Consider the following 20152-nt stretch of genomic DNA (forward strand, 5'->3'; position numbering starts at 1 on the left):
GCCCTAATAGCCGTTTTAAAAAGCCGTTAGTCGTTTTATTTGCTTGGCATTTCAGCGAATTCAGTTTAAATGACTTCAGGTCTGAAATCCCGGGTTCCGTTAGAATGTAGCAGACGGGGCGTGCAGGCTTTGAGCGCGTTCACTTTTCCGGGGCAGCTGTGAACTCCAGACCGACGAGGACGTGCTGGGAGCAGTGCAAGAGGCTTCTCCAGGCGGCGCCCCCGGAGGCCTCCAGCGCGGACGGCCCCTCCGAGCTTGCAGGCCGCGCCGCGTCTCGGTCCGCAGGAGCGACGCCGTCTGCCTCCGAGCCCGAGAGTCCCAGCCTCGGCCCTCGAGCCGGAGGCGGGTCCCGGGTCCCGGGCGGGGCCTCTCGCCGCCGCGGCCCGCGCTCTCCGCTGCGCGCTCAGGCGCTCTGCACTCGCGTGCACGCCTCCGCCAGCGGCCGGCGGCCAGCGGCGCACAGCTGCCCGGCCGGGCCCGCCCCGCGCGGCGCCCACGCCCACGCCCACAGCCTGCCGCCCGCTGCCCGCGCCGTGCCGCAGAGCGCGGCCCCGCTCCGGCCGCCCCGCTCGCGCGCACGCGCGCAGGGCCCGCGCCCTCGGAGCGGGGAGGGGGCCGAGGGGGCGTCACGCCGCGAGGGGAAGGAGGCGGCGGCCGCGTCGCCTCCGGCGGGGCTCGCGCTCGCCCTCCGCCTCGCCCGCGCCCCGCGAGGGTGAAACGCTTTCTCCCGGCATGCAGCGGGAGGAGGGATTTAACACCAAGATGGCGGACGGCCCGGACGAGTACGAGCCCGAGGCGGGCTGCGTGCCCCTTCTCCATCCTGAGGTGAGGCGCCGCGCCGAGCGCTTTCCTCGCCCTGCGGCCCCCCGACCTCCCTCCCCCGGACTCGCGGAGGGCCGTGGCCTCCGCGTGTGGGGCAGTGGAGCGGGCCGAAGTTGGGGAGGGCGGGGAGGCAAATCCAGGCCCGGCGAGCGGATAACGGGGAGGAGATAGCGGGGCGGGCCCGGCCCGGGCCCAGCCGAGCCGGGAGGCGGAGGTGCGGTGGGCTGCTCGCGGGGCTCCGGCGGCGGGGCCTGGCGCTGGGGTGGGCCCGCCGCTTGAGCCCCGGGTCCTGCCCCGAGCCTCTCGGGCGAGGAGGAGGCGCGTGTGGTTTTGATTTCATCTCTTTCCTCCGCCCGGGTGAATGACGGTCTCTTCCTCCCGTTTAGCTCCCTGTGGGGGAGTGTAGGGTACGAGCACAGTTTCTTGGACAAAGTGATGTGCTTCCAGGTTATGCCCTAGGCAGCACCTCGGGGCACCTTGTGTCGGATGTCCTTATTTGAGCGTTTGTCCTTAACCGACTGAAAAGACAGGTCAGAACTTTTGGGACCAGACCGACTCACACATTAGCTTGTCAGAGTACCGTTTTTGTCTTTTTTGGAGCCTGGGGAGGACAGTGCAACACGTTTCGCATCACAACATGAGTATATTCCCATCTCAGTAAACAGTGCCCCGCTCCACGCTCAGTCACACTCTGTACTTGTTTACCTTAGTTTATAGCTGAGCTGGTGCTGGAAGCAGTTCTTGATGCATTCCGGCTTTTAAGGATCCACAGAGATGTGCGGATGGGGCAGCGGCGGAGCTTCCTGAAGAACTCCGGTAGTTTTTGCGACGTTAAGGGATGAAGAATCTTTGTGTTGTAGTAGGATGAGCAAACATGGAAGTCTCTCCCCGGTTACTCTGCATTAGGATGGTTCTCTTTATTTCTGGATTTTGGCTTGTAGCATGCTTATATTATTTTGTAAAATGTGAATAAAGACAAACACTTAACCAGTATTATATATTAATACTCAGCCACCCTCTCATTCATCACTTTGATTTATCAAAAACAGATGAGAGTGTTCCTTAGGAATATGCCATATTTTTCTCAATAGAAAAAGCTCCCCTGGATTTGTGACAAACAGAACTGTACAGTATGATTGAACATTTTTTTCCCCTCACTTTTATAGGGTTTATTTTGTTTTGTTTTTTTTGCTAAAGTGAGATCATGCTATATTGATCTGTGAGCCTTTCTGTTCATATGTTAAGTAAGTAAGTATTGAACACCTGACTTGGGCAAGGTGCTGTCTTAGGAGCTGAACCAGAGCGATGAGCAATACTGACAGGCCTCCTGCCCTCCAGGGATGTGTGTTCCAGGCAGCACCTGCTTGAACATTTTTTTTACCAAAGCGGTAACATTTTCAGGACTGGCGTTGGAGACATCTCTCTTTTAGAGCACACTTAGGCCCTAAAAATATGTCAAGAGACAAAGTAGTTTGCAGATGATACATTGAAACGTTGCTAAGGAATGTTTCTATTCATCTGTTACTGTGAAAGTGTTTCAGATACTTAAATGTTGCTTCTATGTGTTTTAACATAGTGTTCTCTTTTCGTAAAGCTTTACTTTGCGAAGTAGTTTATTGTTTGATACTTTAAGAATAATTTTCTCTGGTAACAAATGCAGAGCTTGCTTGGTATAACGGAATGGCCTGCAGGCTTGAAGTTCAGAGACCAGTCTCTAGGTTACCATATGATAGAATATGACTAGAAAATCGGCTTCCTCATCATTGAAAGTGCAAGTTGAAATAAATGATATCTTCCATTCCTTTTTACCTAACAAACACAAGATCTGATGAGTTTCGATGCTTGGAGTCTTATGCTCGTGACTCTGAGGGCTAAGGACTTTCTGCGTGGTTCCTCTGGTGAGGGCTGCGTTCTCACCTGGTGCAGACGTGGTAGAGTACTGCTGCTTCCTTGCAGTGCGTTCTTGGATAAACTGCTTCTCTGAGTTCCAGCTTCTTCTTTTATAATAATGGGATGAAATAATACTAATAGGTTATTGTGAGGATTAAATGAGAAATATATTCTTTTTGTTGTTCTTAAGCAGTATTTTCAGTCTCCCTTGGAAAGAAACCCATACTCTGCCTTGGTGAACAAATAAAATAATAGTACTTTAAACCCCTTTTTGGAGAGAACATAGACTTTTGGTCAGACAGACTTGAGTTTGCATTCTGGATGTGTAGTCCTTAGCTAAGTGACCTGAGACGAGTACTTAAGCCTCAGTTTGTTCATTAGAAAATGGGGATGTTGCCAGTTCACTTGACTGTAAGGGGTTAGGCAAGACTCTGTGTTGAGGTTCAAGAACTGGCATATTGTTGCTGCTCAGTTACTGTTGTTTCTTTTTCCTTTACCAGAACAAGGAGGGAGGTGTTACACATTTATTTTGGTTTTGGTGTATGGTTTAGAAACTTGTGGGGTTTTTAATTTAGTGGAATAGGATCTTGCAGAAGAAAGTTTTATTTTACTTCTTTCTTCAAATTTAATATTGTGTCACAAAAATAGTGTCTCATTAAATATTTGTTGAATAAATGAATTATTTGTAGGATAAAGAAATTAGTCATTCCTTAAATCTCCTCTTAGTATGCAAACTGCTCTCTGCTAAAATCTTTCTTAGGGGGATTATGTAATTGTGTGAGCAATGAACCCACCTTTTTAGAGGTATTTGCTATGAGAGAACCTTATTTTTTAATTAAGTAATTCATTCGTGTAGTCAGTCATTTAAACGTTTGTTGATCTTGTTTGGGTCAGGCACTGTACTGGACTCTTGAGACTTCGGATTTTTGTGGTAAATTCAGTGAGAGGCAGTATGGGGTACTGGTTAGGAGCCAGGCTCTGATGACAAACTGAGAAGCTAGGTTCTACTGCTTAATATCATCATGGTCACGTTATGCTTTTGTATTCATAAAATGGATGAACCGATTATCAGGGGATTAGGGTGCCAGTCCTGCCTCTGTGACTTGAGGCTGGTGGACATTTAACTACTCTTAGTTTCTTTGCCTTTAGAATAAAATTAGGACTAGACTAGATAATCTCTTAAGATTTCTTCAAACTCTAATGTTCTGATTGTGTGTTGTGATTTTTCAAGATCCATAGGCTTGAGCATCTGTCTATCAGAAGTATAGCACTGTGCTAGGTTATATGGGTGAAAATAAAATACATAGGATGGCTTCTGCTCTCTAGAAGTTAATGATCTAGTTGGGAAGATATATACACTTGAAACACGTAGAATCCAAATAAGTGCTGAATTGGTAGTGTAGCCTATAAGCAGTGTCAGATTCCTGTCATCTACAGTGCTTAGAAGAAAGACTTCAGCAGAACGATAGAGACCATGTGTTTGTCTACAGGTCCATCTGACTTGCTGTCAGCAGTCTTCCGTTTCACCCATTAGTACATCCTCAGTAAGCCGTCTCAGCTCTTTCCAGAATGAGGCCACCGTACTCCCTTCTGCTGGAGTGTCATTATAGGGGCTCTCTGTTTCAGCAAGATCTGACTCAGAGCTTTGGACTGGATTGCCTAGATTATCTAGGCCTTTCATCTCTTGCTTCCTTTTTGTCTCAGTTTCAAAACTTGTATTACTGCCTTTTCTCTCGTTTCTCATTTTCTTTTTAATGGTAACATTTTTTTCCGCATTAATTTTGTCCGTATTCATGTCTAATTTTTTTGTTTAGAATATTAAACTGAAGTATTACTGCGTCTCCTGTCTTCACAGATTTTATTAAATATTTTTTGAAGCTTTTCTTTAGTGAAAGTGATTTTGCCTTTTCCATTACTATTTTTTGACGTATTTTGTAGTTAGAGATATGTATGTGTACACATGTGTAAGTTAACTCATTTGCTTTCAGAACTCAGAAAATTACTTTGAAAATTGTTTTTCTTCTTCTGATAGTTACTGGTACACCCTACCTTCAAAGCATGTTTTTCCGGCAGTCTTTGGCATCTGATGCCTTTTTTTAATTCAGCAAAAATGCTATAGGTCATATAATTGTAATTTACATTTAAAAATACTATACCTCGAGCACAGTAACCACTAAGTCAATATACATAAAATTAAAATGAAACTAGTTAGTAACCGCGTGGATGAGAGCAAAGCCAAAGTTGAAAATTACTGACCTGTAGAACCAAAAATTATATTTTGTTGTGAGAAATGCCATTTAACTGTTTTGATTTCTTTGTTTTATTTTGCTGTTTTTATATAATTTGAGAGAATTATTCCAAAAGTGTTTATTAAGGGTGGACTGCGTGTGGGTGGATACAAGAGGGATATAGGTTAAAAGTGTGAGCGCTGGTGTTTGGCTGCTTGAGTTCAAATCCTAGTTTTGCCACTTATTAGCTGTGTGGCCCTGGGCAAGTTATTGAACTGTGTCCCAGTTTTCCAGACTAAAATGGGATTATAATAGCAGCTACCTCGTGAGGTTGTTGTGCAGATTGAATGAGGTAATACATATAAAGTTCTCTGTCTGGCACTTAGTGACACAATACATGTCAGCTATTAATGTTGTGGTAAGAAGTTAGTAATGTCTTAAGCAGTGGTGGTATACGTAAGTTAGATGGGGAGGCATTGACTAAGGAAGATCATTAAAATTGGTGGCAATTGAAGAGAAGACAGGCAGAGGACTCTTTATTGTGAGGCTTTTTTGCACTATTTAGTTTCCTTAAAGATGTGTGCTTTGATATGAGGAGTGTTTATTGAGCATCTAAGTATGATCTTGACGCTTTGCTAGGCCGCAAAGTAATGAGGAATACAAAATAAGGCATTGCAAAATAACAAAAGATTAACAGTAGGCCTCCAGATCCCTCAAGATAAGTGAAGGTGAGTGTGTGTGCGCATTTTCTTAAAAATTAAAAACGCACTGCAGACCTCCTCTCCTCTACAGAGTATCCTGTGGGTGTGGTAGGGTAGTTGAGTGAGTCAGCTAAGGTGTCTTGACGTAGTATGCTCTTAACAGAACCCCCAAATGCTACATAATCCAAAAAGGTGTTACTTCAGTATCAGGGTTATGTGAAATTCTACTTCTAAGCATCAGCTAATTCTAGTATTATGATTAGATTTTATGACAGATGGGTAATTCAAGAATAAACTACCAGATATTTTAAACTTTGGAGTTTGAAAAATTGATTCAAGGCAATATCATATTATAAAATATGCAAGTGAAATTCCCTCTCAAGGTAATAATTATCCAGTTGTAGGATAATATCTTCTATTAAAATCTCATTAAAATCGAGCTACAGGTGGCTAATTTGAAAGTACAGTGAAACTTCAGCCTTCTGTAAAGGAGATACTGTGAATAACTTGATTTCCTGAGTTATAGAGGGTTAAACAGAATATTTTTGGTTTTTCTTTCAACTGTTGTTGAAAATTTGCAAAATGACTTATTCTGTTTCCTAAGGTTAATACATACTAAATATGATAGTCTTTCTTTGATAAATCAGAATATTATAGTGTCTTAGGCTCATCTTTCTGATCATCGGTGGTTAGTGTTGAAGAGACGGAGATGATAGCGCTAAAGGTACCTGAAGGTTTTTTTGTATATATGTCAGATAGCTTGTGTTTTTTATCAATTGTTTTATACTACGAAAAATCAAGTGAAAAATGCTAACTACTGATTCTGATGTTACTATACTATACCCTTGTTCAGTTTTTAAAAATAACTTTCTGATTATGAACATTTGTTTAATTTAAATTTATGAACATTTAATGAGAGATGACCAAAACTGGTAACCAAAACTATTCTCATTCTCATGAAAAATAAAAGATAAGTAAATAAACCCTTCTATGAGCTGAAGACAGGAGTTGCTTGTTGTGTTAGTTAGAATCCTTGGGTTGCAAATATCACCAACTCTTTCAAAACTTACTTGGGCAAAAAAAGGGAATTTGCTGGCTCACATAACCCACACTCAGGAGGGCAGGGGTGCAGTTGGACTCAAAGATAACTGGAACCCGAGCTGAGAATGTTTTCTCTCTCTCCTCTTCTCTGCCTTTTGGCTTCATTTTCTCTTAACGTAGAACAGTATCTTTCTTCTGTGTAGCGGGGACCTGGATGCCAGCACTTTTTGCCATACATCTCAAATCTCAGCTATCTAGAGGGACTGCCTGTCTTCCGTTATTCCACATTGGAAAGGGGCATCAGGTTATCGTGATTTAGGTTATATGCCCCCTCCTGTGACCGTGGGATAGGGCCTGTAATTGGCCAGGATCTCTTGGAATTGGGGGAGGAACAAGTCCTTAAAAAAGGAATGCTAGCAGGCAAAACTGTTTCTGTCCCCTGTACTCTTAATATAAAGAACTGCTTATTTGCTTTGTTCCCAGTCTTCTCCGCACTTTAAGAGATGTTGTTGGGAATGTAAATTGGTGCAGCCACTATGGAAAACAGTATGGAGATTCCTCAGAAAATTAAAAATAGAACTACCATATGTTCCAGCTTTTCCACTTCTGGATATTTATCCAAGGAACATGAAAACACTAATTTGAAAAGATATATGCACCCCTATGTTCGTTGCAGCGTTATTCACAATAGCTGAGACTTGGAAGCAACTTAAGTGCCCATCAGTGGATGAATGGATAAAAAAGATGTGTTAGATCTCTCTCTCTCTCTCTCCCCCCCTACCCCCCCACGGTGGAATACTACTCAGCCATTAAAAAAGATGAAATCTTGTCATTTGTGACAACATGGATGAACCTCACGGGTGTTAAGCTAAGTGAAATAAGTCAGATGGAGAAAGCCAGAAAGCCGAATACCATACGATTTCAATTCATTTGTGGAAGATAAAAAATGACAACAAACACACAGATACAGAAAATAGATTGGTGGTTCCTAGAGGGTGGGAGAAGGGTGAAAGGGGTAAAGAGGAGGGCACATTTTTGCAGTGATGGATGGCCACTAGACTTTTGGTAGTGAACACGATGTAGTCTCTACAGAAGTTGAAATATTTTGTACACCTGAAATTTATATGATGTTATAAACCAATGTTACCACAATAAAAACATAAATTAAAAAAAGAGATGCTGTAATTACATTTAACTCATTCTTAACACTAAGAGTTCTAGTTGAGCTACTGAATAGCATTCTATCTGAATATCTAGACCAGGGGTTAGGAAACTTTTTCTCTAAAGGCCAGATAGTAAATATTCTCAAGTTTGTGGCCCATATAGTCTCTGTAGCAGCTGCTCAGCTCCGTTGGTGGTTGTATGAAAGCAACATGGAAATGATTGCCTGTGCTGTGTTCCAGTAAAACTTTTTATGTAAAATCAGGTGGTGGGCCAGGTTTGACCTGTGGGCTATGTTCACCAGCCCCTGATCTAGACAATGCATAGAAACTCCAAGAAATTTATGGTTAAATATATGATATTTCTGTGCACTGAATACAGTTAATTGCTGGTGTGCAGTAACTTCATCAGAACTGGATTTGTGTGGGAGATGGGTTGGGTGAAGTCAGAATGTGTGTGTGTATTAGAATCTTATAGAGAACTTTGTTAGAATACACATGCTTCTATACACACCTCTCAAAGTTTCTAATTTAGTATGTGGGTTTGTGGTATGTAGATTTTGAAAAAGCTCTGAGGTGATTCTGATAAGCACTCCTGTACTTTATCCCCCACTCTCTGATACGCCCTTGATGTGTGGGAAAAGTTTTATTAAGGAGGAGGAGGGAAACTAATTTGACATTTAATATGTAAGGCATTGTACTGTGTGCTTTTCATGTTCTCTCTTCAATCTGTTAGATAATAATAGTAATTGTTAACACTTAGCAAATTATAACTTTGAGCTAGCCTCTATCCTAAACAGTTTTGCATATATATTCATTTAATTCTCACACCTTTTTCACAAATAAGGAAATTGAGGCATAGAGGGGGTAAGTAACTTGCTGGTAAGTGGTGGAACTGAATTTGAATCCAGGTTCAAACTGCTTGAATCCAGTTGCTCCTTTTTTCTAGCAGCACAGTGTGATAGTGATGATATAGTTACAGTTGATTGAACATTATTTGCCAGGCACTGGTGAGCTGTTACTGCAAATGTCCTCATTTACTTTTTAAAGAAAATTTTTATTTTTTTAATGGACTTTATTTTTTAGAGTAGTTTTAGGTTTACAGAAAAATTGAGCCGAAATTACAGAGGATTCCCATATACCCGTTCCCCTCCCCCCCATCAACATCCTGCACCAAAGTGGTAAATATGTTACAGTTAGATGAACCTACATCGACACATCGTTGTCACCCAAGGTCCATAGTTTACATTAGGTTTCACTTTTGGTGTACATTCTCGGAGTTTTGCCAAATGTATAATGACATATATCCACTAATATAGTATCATACAGAATATTTTCACTGCCCTAAAAATCCTCTGCGCTCCACCTGTTTATCCATGCCATTTATCCCTCCCTCCCTGCCAGCTCCGGCAACCGCTGATCTTTTTACTGTCTCCATAGCTTTGTCTTTACTGTAATGTCATGTAGTTAGAATCACACAGTGTGAAGCCTTTTCAGATTGGTTTCTTTCACTTAGTAATGTGCATTTAAGGTTTCTCCATGTCTTTTCATGACTTGATAGCTTTTTTTAGTGCTAAATAATATTCCATTGTCTGAGTGTACCACAGTTTGTTTATCCATTCACCCACTGAAGGACATTTTGATTATTTCCATGTTTTGCTCATTTACTGTTGACAGTTGTTCTGCAAGTAGATATTATTGAACGGTTTACAGATTAAGAAATAGACTGTGAGGGGTGAGATAATTTATCTAAATTCACATCATTAGCAGTTGGCAGAGTTTGTGTTAGAACCTAAACTCTCTGACTCCAAACCCATAATTGTCATACATACTCTGCCATATAAATTAATAGGTCAAAACACAAATTATTGTTTACTAGGTAATAGAAAATCTCTATCAGAGTTACTATCAGCTCTCGTTAATAAAGGTGTTAGCAGAGGACTCAGTTTTGGCAGTTGCTGTAAGACCACTTCTTTGAGCTACCCTTTGACTTGAAATAATAAAACTAAATTCCCTTAAAAACCCTCACTTTCAAATTTTCTTTTATTCCATCTATTCTTTTTCTTTCTTTTTCCTGCTTAGTCTGAATTCGTAAGGTAAAATCAATCCCTTGCAAGGAAGTGAGAGAAGCCTCGGTGTGGTGGGGGCTGTAGGTGCACGCTCTCACGTTGCGGCGGTGGGGGTGGTTGACGGGAGGGCAGGCGCTGCTGCCTTAACTACAGGCGCCTCAGGCTCAAGCCTTTTTGAAGAGGCCCACTGTCTTGTGTATTATTTTTTAATCTCTTCTAAAGATTGGTTGCTAGACCACATTCTCTTAGTTAATAGAGCTGTTTGGTTTTTTCAGGGAGAATAATGTAGTTCAAATGTCACATCCAGCTGTTAGTAGCTGTATGATCTTGAGCAAATGACTTAACCTCTTGGTGCTTCAGTTTTCTTATGTGGAAAATGGGGGAAATAATAGCACCTACCTCTTAGGTTTCTTATGAGGTTAAATGCGTTAATATGCCATATTTTGTAGGTTTTAACGTGTGTATATTTTACATTTTAATCTCTCTGAAGTTGGAGTTTGTCTCACGGTGAGTGGGGCCTGGTGGTGGTAGTGATTAGTTGTTCCTGCTGGCGCGTGTGCAGTCTTTGTGATGATTCCTGATGGTGTGATTGTATACTTGCAGCCCCCGTTTCGGTCACCTGTCCGTTTCAGGAACATTTGAGGAAAGAATGAGAATCTTGGTTGCTTTCTGAAAAATGTTGATAGCTCTGGTAAGATCAAGAAAATGCCAGCATCAGACTTGAAGAATGGGTGTCAGCGGCTTGAGACAAAATCCGTGAGATAATAGTGACACCTTCTTTTAGGAAATGCTCTGTGTGTTCTTGGTGGCCCATAAAACAATACTGTAATGAAAAACAGTATATGGATATTGACAGCTCTAGGTTGAGAAGTGATTCAGAAGAGTCTGATCTTGAACATGTTTTAGCAATACCATAACCAATTTATTTGTCTTATCTATCTCCTTTTAATATATCCCAAGAGTAGTATATGACGAAAGTCTGTCACAATAAGTCTGTAAGAGATCTTTCAATTAGTATAAATAAAAATCCTAGGTAAGAAGAAAGCTCTGTGTTGTATGTAGCTCAGTTGGCAGTGTTTCTTTGTAGTGGTACATAAAGGAGTGGTGCATCTTAGAGTCAGCAGTAGCTTTCATTCTGTGGATTTGTCTCTAGTTTGGAACAGTACTTAGCACACAATTAGAGTTAGCTTTTATTTGTTTTATAATCTTTCTTTCTGCAATTTAAGATTATGGGAGAGCGTGTACAGCATTGTTAAACCCGTATCTACCTTGGAGATTTTATCTCCCTTCACTGTAATTAAAAATATCCATTAATCTCGATTTATAATTCTGTAACTATCATCATGAATAAACTGCAGGCATTATTTTCTAAGGAAATCTTGCTTTCTAATTGAACACTCAATATAAATATCTAGGATCTTCCAGCTGTTTATGTAAGAAGTTAATTAATTTGCTTTCATAAGTTCTCATTATTTAAACTTGTTTTTCCTTATTTGTCTGCTTTTTTTCCTGTGGATAACTGAAAGCAACCAAGTCCAAAAAAGGGCCACATTTGGGGAAAAAAAAACATTTGACAAACTAGAATCTAGCACTATATCGTAGCAGACCAAATAAAAATTTAAACTTTCTGAGCTGTCATCCTAACATCTGATTTATTCTATGTTGTTGAATAATCTATGAATTTTCAAGGTATCAGAAATTTAAACCCCAGCGTGGGTTTTTTGGCTTTAAAAAAAAGTGACACATGATTATTGTCAAAAATTTAAATAGTATAGAAGGGTCTATAGTAGAAAGTAAAAGCATATATAAATGTATATTTTATATACATACTACATTTATTTCTTTGTTTTTGTATGTAATGGTATCATACAAAATGTTACGAAATTTGTGTTTTTTCAGAAGAGGGCTCAGAGGAGTCTGACTGAAGTTTGGTTAATAGTGTCTTTGTCTCCATGGGGTGAACTTCACATTTCTCAGAATGCCCCACATGAGAGAGCCAGCAGTTGATATTTATTGCCACTTATTGAGGGTATTTGATAGCCGAGAGAAAACTACAAACAGTGCCCGCTTGTGTAATCTGGTTTGCCTCTACTTTTCACTTTTCCCCCTTTATTCCCATCCTATGGTAGGCAGAATTATTGCCCCCCCTACCCCCCCCAAGATATCAAATCTTAATCCCTGGAACCTGTAAGTATTACCTTATGAAGGAGAAACAGTCTTTGCAGGGATGATTAAATTAAGGGTCTTGAGATGGGGAGATTGTCTGGATTACCCTAATTGCAATCACATGTATCCTTATAAGAGGAAGGCCGAGGGAGATTAGAACACACAGAGGGGAAGGCTATATATGAAGTAGACCAGAGAGATTTGAAGATGCTGGCCTCGAATATTGGAGTGAGGTTGCCACAAGCCAAGGCATGCCAGGAGCCACTAGGGCTGGAAGAGTCAAACATGGCCTCTTCCCAGAGCCTCCTGAGGGAGCGTGGCCTGCTGACAACGTGTGGTATTGGTACTTGATTTTTGACTTCTGACCTCCAGAACCGTAAGATGGTAAATTTGTGTTGTTTTAAGCTACTAAATTTGTGGTAATCTGTTACAGCAGCAGTAGGAAACTAACACATATACCATCACACAGGGCTGTTTTGCGTAATTTGTTTGCATAGCAATAGGAACACAGACAACAGGACAGTTAACTCTGCCTGAGGGAAGCAGGGAAGGCTGTGGTGACGTGTGACTTGTGAATTGAAGGATTTGTAAAAGTTTACTGACTCTGAGGCGGGTGGGGTGTGCCTTCTGAGCAAAAGAGCTCACATGAGCAAAAAGATACTGAGGTTTTTAAAGGACGCGACTTTTTGGAGATTGGTTTACGTAAACATGTAGGATGCTTAGAAGGGAATGCTGGATACTAAAACTGGAAAAAGTAAGCTCGCACCAGGTCATGTGACTTTGTAGGATTGCTGAAATGTTCTCACTTTACCATATGAGCATAATTTTAAGGATTTTAAGCAGGAGAGTGATTGGAACAGCAATGTGGACAGACCATTTTTTGAGAGAATATTGTAGAGGCAAAACAGAAAAGGACTGATAGGGATTTGTTTTGAGAAAAGTAGTAGTAAGACGTGGTAACTGATTTTGGGAGACTGAGTGAAGGTTGAGTGAGTTTTTAGCTTGGACATTTTGGTAATTGGAAGTGCCTTTTAGTAAATAGGACAGGAAGGAGGAAGAATATGTTGTGGAGGTGGTGAGAAGGAAGAAATATCATTAGATGATCCTTTAAAATGACATATCTAATCCTGTTACTTCCTTGCTCAAAATTCCTCAATTGATTCTCTATTGCCTGCTGAACTAGATGCCTAAGTGCCTTTGTTTATTCTCAATTGAAGATGGGATTTGTGCATTCCTTCTTTTAGGATGTATAAGTGTTTCTTTGCCACCCACGTTTGTATTTTGGTAATTAAATTTAAATAACTTAATTTACATGTGCACGTGACTCATACAGTGAAAAAACAAAGTAACAAAATAACTTACAACACTTAAAAGGTACTACTTCAGAATTTTCCAGAAATGGGACATTTTGTGTCTGCCCCAGCTCTCTGGGGCCTAGTTGGAAATGTGGCCAGGACTTGAGATTGGGTTGCTGGTAAGAAGAGTTGACTGTGTATGTGAAGGGCAGAAGGGAGAGTAGATGACTTCCGTAAGATTTTTAGTCCGACTAGGAGGTGTATTAAAATAATGTGAGTCAGAATCCTATAGTTGGAGGACAAAATTGAGACTTAATCTCAAGTGAAATACGAAGTCAGACATATTCTGTAATGCAAGGGTGTGATAAGTGGGCATTTATATCCACATGCAGTGCTATTCATTCTCTGGAATGTATTTGAATAAGGACAATTTAACAACTTTATATATAATGGGTAAACAATAAAGGCATTGTCTTTTTAAAATGGAAAAAAATACAAGGAAATAAGGATGTATTGTTATTATTAATTTTTCCAATCTTGTATTTGAGGTGGTTGCCAATGCCATTTGCCATGGAAATGAAAGACCACACTTAATTGCAGGAGATTTGATTATATTCTTAGACTATTCAAAGAGATTGTTAAAAATCATAGTTTATATTTTTAACAATGTGGTCAGATACAAACGTAAATCTGAACATTGGTAGTACTGCCATATACTAGTTATAAAATACAATGGAAATGGTTTACATAGATCCCCAAATGCATACCACTTACCAAATAACTCTGAGTTGTATTAGTCAGGATAAACTAGGTTTTGCTGCAGTAGCAACCCTGAAATCTTAGTGGCTTACATGTTAGTGGTTTAGTACACATGCATTGTGGGTTGAATAATGGCTGCTTTAGGACCCACACTGATTATCCGCTCTCTGGAACATTGCCATTTTCCGTAGCAGAAGGAAAGAGAAAGTGAAGAATTGCATACTGGCTCTTAAAACCTGTTATCTGAGAGCAACATTTCTCTTTCATTCATATTCTCTTGGTTAAAAAAAAAATCACTTGGACTCAACTTTCAAGGGGCTAAGGGCATACAATCCAACCATATGCTTGGGAAGAGAACTGGAAATGTTTGATGGGTAGCGCTAATGATTATAGTAGTTTTAAATATAAAAGTCAAGACCAAAAAAGCCCAAGAAAAAGATTAATATATGTGACTATAAAAAGTGTAATCCTGGAAATATATTAAAAGCACAGATAACTCTAAAAATGGAACAGAAGTGTTTAGATCAGTATGAAAAAGATTAATATCTAATCTTCTCTATACAGAAAAATTTGACTCAAATATATTAAACAAATTTTAGGACTCATATAGAATAAAATGGTCAAAGGATAAGAGCAAGCAGTTCTCAAAAGACGAACTAGAATAGGAACATATATTTAAAGTTGAAATTTCAAGTATTATTTAATCTATTTAAGTTAGAGGAGAATTAAAAATAACACCTAGTGCCAGTGAGTTTATGGAGAGATGGTTGGTCATATATTGCTGATGGGATTACAAATATAATCCTTTTGCAAAACAATTTAGATACTGTATCAAGAACCATAAAAACATTCATACCCTTTAAGAATCCCTCTCCAGGAAGCTTCCTCCAGTTGAAAAGAAGAAATGTTAAATGAGTTGAAGTGTTTTTAGTAGGAAAATCTATCCGTTTTTTCATTTCGTTTAATGGCACTAATGTTACCAAGCCCTGTGTGTGCCATGCACTGGGAGAACACATGGTCAAGATAGGGCTCTTGCCCTGTCGTAGCTCACAGTCTGATGGTAAAGGGAATGTTAGGGGAGGACGTATAAGAGGAATGCCTAAGAAACAATGTCTGAGTTTAGTTAGGAAATCTAAGAATAACTTGAATGTTCAGTGATTGGGAAATATTCCAGTATGTTTCAATATATCAGTTTAATATTTTGCAATGGTTAAAAACAGTACTTATAAAAACTATGTGTAATGGCATGAAGAAATGTAAAAGGGAAGAATGTAAAAAATATGAGTACTATGATTACAGACTGTGAAAATATATAAACATTTGGGCAAATAAAGATTGTATAGCAGTGTTGAAAGAGATTTTCAAAATTAAGCTAAATTAAAAAACACTTCCTCATAAAAACACAACTCCAGTTTAGTAATGAAAAAAACATCAGGCATGTCCCAGTTGAAGGTCATTCTACAAAATACCTGACTATTTCCAGAACTGTCAAGGTCATCAAAAACAAGGAAGATCCGAGAAATTGTCATAGCCAAGAGGAGCCTAGGGAGTCATGCCAACTTAAATATGATATCCTAGATGATATCCTGGAACACAAGAAGGACATTATGTAAAAACTAAGGAAATCTGAATAAAGTATAGTCTTCAGTTAATAATAATGTATCATTATTGGTTCATTAATTGTAACAAATGTACCATACTGATGTTAGATGTTAACAATGGAGGAAACTGGATTGTGAAATATGGGAACTCTGCATTGGTTTTGTAAATCTTAAACTACCCTAAATAAGAATTCTAAAATTAAAATTTATTTTTAAAAAGATAGGAGATAGAGAAAAATAGACATATTGGCATTTGTTCATCAAATGTCTGTGGAAAAAAAAGTATACCAAATTTATGTATATTGTTACAAATATGTGTATACATATGGATTAATGCTAGAAGAAAATGAAGTGAAAACCAGTTTTTAAAGAAGCTGGAAGGTGATGATTATTTTCCTAGTCTAAAATTTGTTGAAAGCAGTCAAGGTTAATTTGATAGTTTGGATTGAAGCTATGGTAGTACTACAGCGTAAAGAGAACCTGTGCCTGAAGTTGGACTATGTTTATTAGAAACAACAATCATATAATTTTAGCCAGGGATCGGGGACCACAGCAGAATACATAATGTATAAGAAACCTATTGCTGACTAAGAAAATTGATTCAAAAATCTTTCCATTATATAACCAAATCATTTTTGTCCAATTTTCCCTTACAGTGGGTGCGTCAAATAGGTTAGTAAAGGATTCTGTCTTGAGTGTAATGCCATCTGCTGGCACTGTCAACTAAATACATTTTTAAAGAAAGCTATAATTTTCTAGTGGTTTTCCTTATCATTCATTGTTCACGTGGTTATGTGTGTTTGGTGCTTATGCTGTCTTTCTTTTCATTCTGTATAATCAGTATTCCTTTTTAAAAATCCTTACGGTATCCCGAGAGTTTGGTTCATCACTATTGCAGTTTTTAAGAAGGTCTCACATTTGGCTCATCAATTTTAGCTTGGACTTAAAAATGATTCAAGTATTCATGGAGACTTTTTTCCTTTCCTGTCTTCTTCTTGTTAGCAACCCTTTATGAAAGTGCTCTAATTTCATCTTACACATTTAATGGAATTAATTTTGAGCAGGTCAAAATTATATAAGTACAGTTAGCTTTTTGATTCAGAGTCCAGCCTGTTAGAATGATACCTGACAGCAGGTATTTACATAGTGCAAGTCGTAAACATATGCTTGAGCCCTGCTGTTTGCTAATTCACCTATGTATTTGGGCTATGCACCAAAGGCAGGTGGGTAACATGTGTCTTGTAGGTAACATGTGTGTGCCCTTGAATTTTATTGAATTGATTTCTCTCCCTCTTTTTTTTGTGGTTTAGAAATGCATTTGTTTAGTTAATTTAGGATTATGGCATCTTTGCATGCATATATTTGCCCTGTTGTATTTGGCCCTCTTGGAATTATCTTCATATCCTTTGCCTATTTTTCTTTCTTTCTTTTTTTTTTTAATTGCTTTTTCTCCCCAAATCCCCCCAGTACACAGTTGTATATTTTAGTTGTGGGTCCTTCTAGTTGTGGCATGTGTGATGCCGTCTCAACATGGCCTAATGAGCGGTGCCATGTCCGCGCCCAGGATCCAAACCTGCGAAACCCTGGGCCGCTGAAGCGGAGTGTGCAAACTTAACCACTCTGCCACCGGGTGGGCCTCAAGCCTATTTTTCAAATGTGGTGTTTTTTATGCTTTTCTCAGATTTTTAATTTAATTTAATTTAATTTTTTACATTAGGACTGTTATAGCCAATATTCTTATATTTGAATCTTTGGTCTGGCTGGAAGTTATCTGATATAAGAAGTGAAGTGGGAGTCTGTAGGAGGAGTCTTTAGGCAGACTGAGGCCTGGTCCTGCCAGGGGAGAGTCACATCTCTGGGAAGCTTGGGAAGTTGATCTGCAGTTTACCTTGCGTTGCAGTAAACATGTGGAAAAGTCCTGGAGCTGTTTTGAACAAGTTATTTAGAACTGGTGAGCACCAGGCATATGGCCAGAGTCTCTTGGACAGTCAGGAGAGTCCAGTGGGGCGCAAAGACTCCCCAAGAACGAGAGGGTGCGTGCTTCTCTCGCCAGGAGAATGGTATAGTCATCTTTGTGTTCTCATGGGGAGTGTGGCTGACCTGAGAAGCCTCCTGGGAGCCTGCTACCCTGAATTCTGCTTTGTGTGGCCCTATTTTTTCAGTATCATCTGCTGTTAAAGAAACTATATCTGTGGCTGTATTTGTTGACTTCTTTCCATCAAGGACACCATCCTTCTCTGTTGGAGCCCACTGAATTTTTTTTTATCGCAAATGGCTAGCCATTTGTCCATTTATATCATTTATTGAATAATATAGTTATGTGCCGCATAACAGTGCTTCATTCTGTTACGAACTGCATATACAATGGTGATCCCCTAAGATTAGTACCGTATAGCAAGGTGTGTAGTAGGCTATACCATGTGGGTTTGTGTGAGTACCCTCTGTGATGTTAGCACAATGACAGAATCGTCTAACGGCACATCTCTCAGAACATATCCCTGTTGTTAAACAATGCTGTTTATCTTTTTCTCCTGATTCTAATTCTCCTTCAAGCTCTGTTCCATGCTGTGACTGTTGATTACTGCAATGCTCTTATTTTTACATTGGTTTGCTTTCTAATATATTGTAATTGATGGTAGGGCAAGTCCCTTCTCTTACCCTTCTTTCTGAATATTCCTGAATTTACTCTTCTTGCATCTTTATTCTTTCAGTATATTCTACCGTAGAACCGATTAATGGAGGATTTTTTGATAAAGCACTTATAAAACGTCATATTTAGTTGGTAATAAACTAATAAGCTCTAGGCCATAGAGGATTCTTTGGTCAATGCTGCCTCCCTCTCTTTTTTAAAATGAATGTAAACTAAAGGTTTAATAGGTCTAGCATTTCAAAAAGGTTAACTAGATTGCACACAGACACTTGGTAACTAGTTGATTGGTTATATAATTCCACCTGGGCATGTGAATAAACATGTATTATGGCATCTATCTTCTTGACGTACAAGCCAGTGTTTGCCTATACCTGCTGTGTAAGTTTGAGTTCTGTCACATTGATGTCTCTTAGCAGCAGTGTATAGCAGCTGAGCTTCTCCCAGCTCTTCTCGTTCCTATCATTTCAACAGCAGATTTTGGAGGTGCCTTTTCTCCTTCCAGTTCTCTTTAACAACTATCAAGGCTGTAAAAACCTTTCGTTCTTTAAGGATCTTCCTAGTGGCTGTAATTTCTTTATTCCCATATATAAAATCATTGTATGTTAGCCTTAGAAGGGATCTTGGAGGACTTCTAGTAGTTTTTGAACTTTTTAAAAAAGCACCTGAATTTCTTTTATTAATTAAAGAAATCTTATGTAAAGCCCCAGTATCTAAAAACAGGATAAATAACAAAGTGTGTTGCTTAAGAAGGGAATGAATTGAGTGGGGCTGAAACCATGGAGCCATGGATGCCTTGATGTTGGTCCTTGAGACACCTCAGAGGACCTCTATGCTCATCTTAATTGTCCTCTTTTTACCAGTAAGCGACCTGAATCTTACAGTACAGTTGATTGCCTTGCTGAGTTATAGCCAGATAAGAGAGTGGCAGACTTTCAATTCAATAGCCTCTCAGTCTGGGACTTCTTCTATTACACCAAGCTACTTCTAAAGGAATTACAGTCATGCATTGCTTAATGGTGGGGATACATTCTGAGAAATGCGTCGATAGGTGATTTTGTGGTCAGCATCCTTGAGTGTACTTACACGGACCTAGATGGTATAGCCTCCTATACACCTAGCCTATATGGTACTAATCTGATGGGACCACTGTTGTATATGCAGTCCATTGTTGACTGAAATGTTCAGTGATGCATGACTACTGCATTCTTAAAAGTTACAATGACGTATGTATATATTTTTAAATTAGTATTACTTTTCTTGGTAGAAGTATCAATTAAATTGCTTCTTGGTTCCCATTAAAATCAAGGGAAAATGATAGAATTTTAAAGAGTGTCATTAATTAAATATTTGTATGTTGAAAATGTATCTGTTATGATAGTAACTTTGTAATAAAAAATTTAATATCTATACATTTATAAGATATACTTATTTATATCAACACAGTATTTTTTACATTTTTTGTTTTTAAAGTTTACAAATTACAGTTATTATTCCTAAGCCTAGTGGTAGTGATGGTGATCTTGACAGAGACTATTGTCGTTTGTCACATTGACAGCTTACTAGTTCTAGAGATGACTCAGTTTCCAATCTGTTTAAAAGTGAGAAAAATTTTCATATTATAAATTCTTTTTCTTTTGGTAACAAGATCAGATAAAACAGATCAGCGATTTCCTTACACCGTTTCTTCTACCTTTTAGTGGGAGTAACTCCTCCTCTCTAGAATCACTCTATGTAAATCCATCTTTTAAAAGATCAGACTTCTTTTACTAA

The 20152-nt window shown here is 39.3% G+C and overlaps 1 protein-coding gene across 1 annotated transcript in view; it reads left to right on the forward strand.

The window, feature by feature from the left end:
• The first annotated feature begins 552 nt into the window (after positions 1 to 552).
• Positions 553 to 20152, forward strand: part of ZDHHC17 (zinc finger DHHC-type palmitoyltransferase 17) — a 92752-nt gene continuing 73152 nt past the window's right edge. Inside the window, exon 1 of the mRNA XM_005606716.4 lies at positions 553 to 825. Coding sequence (XP_005606773.3) covers positions 733 to 825 — 93 coding nt within the window. The 5' untranslated portion in view covers positions 553 to 732. The remainder of the gene's footprint in view (positions 826 to 20152) is intronic.

Source organism: Equus caballus, chromosome 28, assembly GCF_041296265.1.
Source record: "Equus caballus isolate H_3958 breed thoroughbred chromosome 28, TB-T2T, whole genome shotgun sequence".
Taxonomy (NCBI): domain Eukaryota; kingdom Metazoa; phylum Chordata; class Mammalia; order Perissodactyla; family Equidae; genus Equus; species Equus caballus.